This window comes from Salmo trutta, chromosome 32 (assembly GCF_901001165.1).
Source record: "Salmo trutta chromosome 32, fSalTru1.1, whole genome shotgun sequence".
Classification (NCBI taxonomy): domain Eukaryota; kingdom Metazoa; phylum Chordata; class Actinopteri; order Salmoniformes; family Salmonidae; genus Salmo; species Salmo trutta.
Window position 1 is genome coordinate 37,478,659 of NC_042988.1, and position 5,622 is coordinate 37,484,280.

General features: G+C 44.6%; 1 protein-coding gene across 1 annotated transcript; it reads left to right on the top strand.

Moving 5' to 3' along the window:
- The first annotated feature begins 1,790 nt into the window (after positions 1 to 1,790).
- On the top strand, positions 1,791 to 5,358 carry LOC115171823 (suppressor of cytokine signaling 3). Its single transcript, XM_029728994.1, has 2 exons — positions 1,791 to 2,032; positions 2,812 to 5,358. Exon 2 carries the CDS (start codon positions 2,972 to 2,974, stop codon positions 3,608 to 3,610), a length of 639 nt encoding a protein of 212 aa, XP_029584854.1. The 5' UTR covers positions 1,791 to 2,032; positions 2,812 to 2,971; the 3' UTR covers positions 3,611 to 5,358.
- The last annotated feature ends 264 nt before the right edge of the window (positions 5,359 to 5,622 follow it).

The window sequence follows — 5,622 nt, forward strand, 5'->3', positions numbered from 1 at the left end:
CCTGGGTTGCCTGCCTGGTGTCTTCCCTCCCTGGGCGGATGAATATTAGAGTGGGGACATTGAGGTGGGTGAGATGGCAGGGAGTGGTAGAAACCTGGCCTGGTGTTTGAGCCCGGGTTGCCTGTGTGCCACTAGACTGTAAGTAGCCCTCTGAGCCTAATGCCTCGCATTACCTCGGGGTGCCAATGCAACTCTTCAGATCCCCCCCCCCCGGCAAAGTTAATCACTTTTGAACCACCTTCATTACCATAGACTGGCTGGTTAAACCCATCCTCAGGGCTTGTGTCAGGCAGATCTCTGATGAGTAAACAGGAAGGGAGAAACAGAGGATGATGAGTAGGGAACAAGTCACACATTACAGTACATGGAGACAGGGAGTGTAACACTAGGGCTGCATCCCAAATGACATCCAGTTCTCTATGTAGTGCACTACTGTTGACCAGAGCCCTATTGATCCTAGTCTAAAGTACTAGGGTGCCATTTTGGACACGACTAGAGTACGCTCCGCTAGTTCAACGTCTTACACTACAAAATGTATCAGATCACGTGATTTACTCTAAGGGATGTTAAACCATCTGTGTTTTTGTGTTTTGTTATTAGCTATTCCATATTTACATCTTCCAACACCTTTCGTTCAAATGTATACTTTGATTGAATGATTGAAATTATATTAAGAATGAAATGGACATGTTTATGAGCATGGTGAGCATGGTGAGCATGGTGAGCATGGTGAGCAGGGTGAGCATGGTGAGCATGGTGAGCATGGTGAGCATGGTGAGCATGGAGAGCAGGGTGAGCAGGGTGAGCATGGTGAGCAGGGTGAGCAGGGTGAGCAGGGTGAGCAGGGTGAGCATGGTGAGCATGGTGAGCATGTAGTGACTTGGTCTCATATAGCCATCTATCCAGTTGGGATCTAGCCATTTTTATTTATTGAACCTTTTTAACTAGGCAAGTCAGTTAAGAACTAATTCTTATTTACAATGATGGCCTACCCCGGCCAAGCCCGGATGACGCTGGGGAATTTGTGCGTGGCCCTATGGGACTCCCTATCACAGCAGGAAGTAATGCAGCCTGGATAACTGAGCTGTATAGGATTGTAGTCTATGAAAAGCAAAGGATGTCAAAATGTTGGCAGTTCTAAAGAAAATGACAGCCATTGCCAAAGAAACTATGTCCCTATAATAAAGTTATAAATGTAGGTATAAAGCTTGAACTGTCCAATCAAAACATATTGGCGCCCTCTACGGGGCACTGGCATAGCATTCCGCCGCTGCCAGAGAGGAACAGCTTGCATCTGCGTGTTTGGCTGTTTCCACTATGAGGCCATTTACCAACCACTGTCAATAGTGCTCAGATTAATTAAACTACTTCTTAAAACGTCAAATGTATCAGATCATGTGATTATTTTAACATGTTTTTCCACTATATAGGCCTATTCTGCAAACCAATAGGTTGGACATATTGATTGCCTTATAATGTTTATAACATGCTAAATATATAGTAGTCCAGTGGTATTACAATGCAATTAGTGCATTATAATAACATTACTTTTACCAGCAAAGCCAATACAATACGGCGATAACAGACTGTTTTTACATGCAATTCGCTGCAGGAAAAGTTATTGCTTGGAACTCCATAACTTCATTTTGGAGGAACAGCGGGGGAGGGGAGGACTTCTCTGTTGAATACCAGGAATCGTCCTTTAAAAAAAACTATTTCTTACTGACAATCTGCCAAGAGGCCCTTACTGGAAAAACAAGGAGGTGGAGCCTCCCGACACATTATGAGCGCTACTCGCAAGCGCTGCGCGATCATTAAAGAGGCAAATGATGTACGAGCAACGTCCAGTCAGTCCAAGGTAGAACACAAAGGACACAACTGGCACTATAAAGGACATTGCACATCAGCAAGGATGCAATTGTTACAATTTGAACAACACAAGATATCAAGCTCAAGGAAACAAATATACTCAAGGGATTGAAGCAATTGGATAAACTTTCAAAGTTCCAAGTACAGAGAGAAACCGTAAAAGGTAAGAAATAAGACATTATATTGTTTAAAAGTAGCAAAGGCGAAGACATTGTATCATTATAAATAATTAGCGATTTTTTTCATGGGACTTTTGTATGTAAAATTATGCAACAGTTGAAGGATTCCGCTCAGTAGCCAGCTCGACTTTACTGGAACTGGCCGCGGTGACTGAGCCGGAGGGCAGAGATAAAAAATAAACTTTCCTGTAAATGAGAAGGACAGAGTACACGATAGCCTAATTGCAAATCACGTCTATTCTACTGAAATATGTTTTCACTTTCACCTTTCACATACAATAGCCATATATGCGATTTGTTGTAAATAATATGGTTATAAATCATGTAGCAGTGCGTTATTGGAGTGACGATAGCAACATGAGCGGTGTTGAATCATATTACTTCGTGTGGTTCTCAATAGTCCGCTACAGGACAAAAAATAGCCAGGGCCTCATTGGTAAAAATGTTCCACTATGTAACCAGAGAAGTTTAATTAGAATATTTGAAATAATAACCAAAGCATAATCTTTGCCTGGGAGCTACATGGGTTGAGGAGTATTAGATTACTCTCAGTCCTAAAACAATTACACTATAAATAAACCTTTTATCGACTGTTATTTATTTCTATAATTAAAATGATAGAACTGGATATCTTGAGTTGATAAACTAAACGTCAGTTATTTGGATCATAATGCCAAATGCCCTGAGGTCCACTCAATGCCCAAATCAGTCCACTCTGAGCAGATACTTTAGACACTGATGATTTTCTCTGCTTTTTCTCCAGGACTATCCTCTCCAGACACAACAACAACAAAACTAAAGGCCTTGACCTCTGTAGGGAGATTTGTGACCTCTACTCTCAGACCTCCTCCTTCTAGTCTTCTGTTGTCTGTGTGGTGCCCAGTGCTCACCAGGCAGGTCGCAAAGAAGCGGTGTGCAGCGCCATGGTAGCCCACAGCAAGTTTGACTCCGTCATGAGCAGCAGCCCCTTCGACACCACCATGCGGCTGCCTCACCGTTACAAGACCTTCAGCTCCAAGGTGCAGTACCAGCTCGTCGTCACCACCCTGCACAAGCTCCAGGAGAGCGGCTTCTACTGGGGCTCTATCAATGGCAAGGAGGCCAACGCCATGCTGGCCGCCGAGTCCGTCGGCACCTTCCTGATCCGCGACAGCTCCGACAACCGACACTTCTTCACACTCAGCGTCAAGACGGCGTCTGGCACCAAGAACCTGCGCATCCAGTGTGACTCCGGGTCCTTCTTACTTCAGACGGACCCCAAGAGCATGCAGGCTGTGCCCCGCTTCGACTGCGTGCTCAAGCTGGTCCACCACTACATGCCACCCACCAAAGGGGCTTCGTTGGTTGAGAAAAACACGAGGGGAGGGAACGCCTCCTACTACATCTACTCTGGAGGGGAGAAGATCCCTCTGGAGCTCCTCAAACCTTTCTCCTCCACTATGTCCAGCCTGCAGCACCTGTGTAGGAAAACAGTCAACGGTCACCTGGACATATCCAGCAAACGGGACCAGCTTCCCCACCCGCTCAAAGAGTTCCTGCAGGAGTACGACGCGCCCATCTAGGCCCCTCTCTGGACATGTAGTGCCTCCATGGCATCAGACTTGATGAAGGCGTTATGAAGGGGACTTGGGCCGGTGTGAGAGACAGTGTGGCAGTACCCCACAGAACTGGGGGGCGGGGAATATGACTGTCTGTATCTGTGTCTTAGAGGGATGGTTCACCCACATCAGGGTGCCGAGGCAGAGGGGAAGGCAGCAGCATGAGTCAGTCTGAGACAGTAAGAAGAAGATGCTTGGTATTGTGGTTCTCATAAGGGCTGTACTGTACCTGTCTCCCAAGCCCAGGAGTGATATAACGTTACCATGAGGGGTAGAGCTATACTGGTCCAACGTCAGCCAGTCACTCTCAACAGGCTGCCAACCAAAAGACAAGAGGTGGGCGTCGTCATCAGACTTTCCAGTCTCTCATTCATGCAGAGAGAGAGAGACAGAAAGAGAGAGAGAGACAGAAAGAGAGAGAAGGAGAGAGAGAGAGAAAGGAGCACTGGTTCATTGAGAGGCTAAACGGACAGTCAGCGTGCTGCTAATTGGTTCAGATGTGTGTCAGTCAGGCCTTCAATTGGACCAGAAAATAACTATTTCCCAACCTCAACTCTAACCTCACTGCATGACTAATAACTTCCTCCTGTGGTCCGCTCTCTCTCTTCAGTCGATGAAGGCTCTGAGCCAGCATCTTGCCTGCCTTCACACCTCTGACGAAGCACACATTCCCACTGCTGCTACCCATGGGATCTGGCTGTGGCACGGCACCGGCCTGAGAGACACACACAAACACACCAGCCTCTCCTACCCATTCAACTATTACAGCAGGATGGGCTGTAATGACTGTCCTTAGCTGGCTGTTGGATATTAGTCATGGACATTAGCCCTGAGCCTGGAAGTATTAAACGCGTTGGTCGGAGCACCAAGCTTTTTTGCCTCCTCTGGGAAAACTGGGATCTCTGTCTCAGCCTTGCCAGGAAACTGCCTAGCAACCGGAATTCTAGCCCATGTTCCAAAGGGGACATTTAACGTCACCACCTCCAACATTACACTTTGAGTCAATAATTGTGTATTTCGTTAGAAAAAAATCCAGAACTGCAAACCAATTATGACCCAATGTTACAAAAGTGTGAATCCACAAATGGCCGAATGGAGAAAATGATATTTGAGACTTAAGGTGTTGAAGATGTGTGTAATGATTGGTTGATTGGCAGGGCTTTTGATTTGAACATGCCAAACCTGCCCTGAACTCACCAACAAAACGGTTTCTTGACAAAACAACAAATACTTGCATGACAAAAAAAACGAATGAGGCGTTGCTTTTATACTTGAGATAATAACATCACTATATACAGAGGAAATAGAGTCCGGGTAGGCCCTCAGTGGATAGGAAATATACCCCGATGAATGTGGTGGTATTTGTGCCACAGACAGGATACCAGATATCACTTGCTATTGAATGTATTAAAATCTGAGAATCTCTCTTCCTCTCAAAGAGAGCATCTAAGGTTCATCCTGTTCCATTTATTTTTCTTAAAACCAGACAATGTTTACATGACTGACAGAAAAATGCAAACAAGTTTTCTCCTATCTTTTATAAAGATATTCATTATTGTCTAGCCAGGTGACTGGCTGCAGTAGAAGCATGAACGAGTTTGAAGAAAAAGAGATCGCAGAAGCAAGCAGAACTAAAAACTTTGCACATATTTATATTCATATGACATTTCAATAATTTATAATAAAGAGCACTATTTTTTTAATGAATGACATCCTTTGTTGTGTGATCTTATTTTGTGTGGGGGGGGTTACATCATATATGACTATACGTTTTGGGTATTTTACACTAGATTCTCATCACTAAAAGTCTAAAACATCACACCTTTAGTTAATCACACAAGAAGTCAAACTACATAACATCAAAACAGCTGGGTAGAAATAATGTTGTATTTGTATTCATTTCATCATCGTTTACTACGTTCATTTGACAGGAACCATGCACATGAATTAACATTGAATGACTTAGCCAGCCAGCT

Bases quoted from the DNA above. Each gene is read 5' to 3' on its own strand.
- LOC115171823 (XM_029728994.1), top strand. From the start codon at position 2,972: ATGGTAGCCCACAGCAAGTTTGACTCCGTCATGAGCAGCAGCCCCTTC.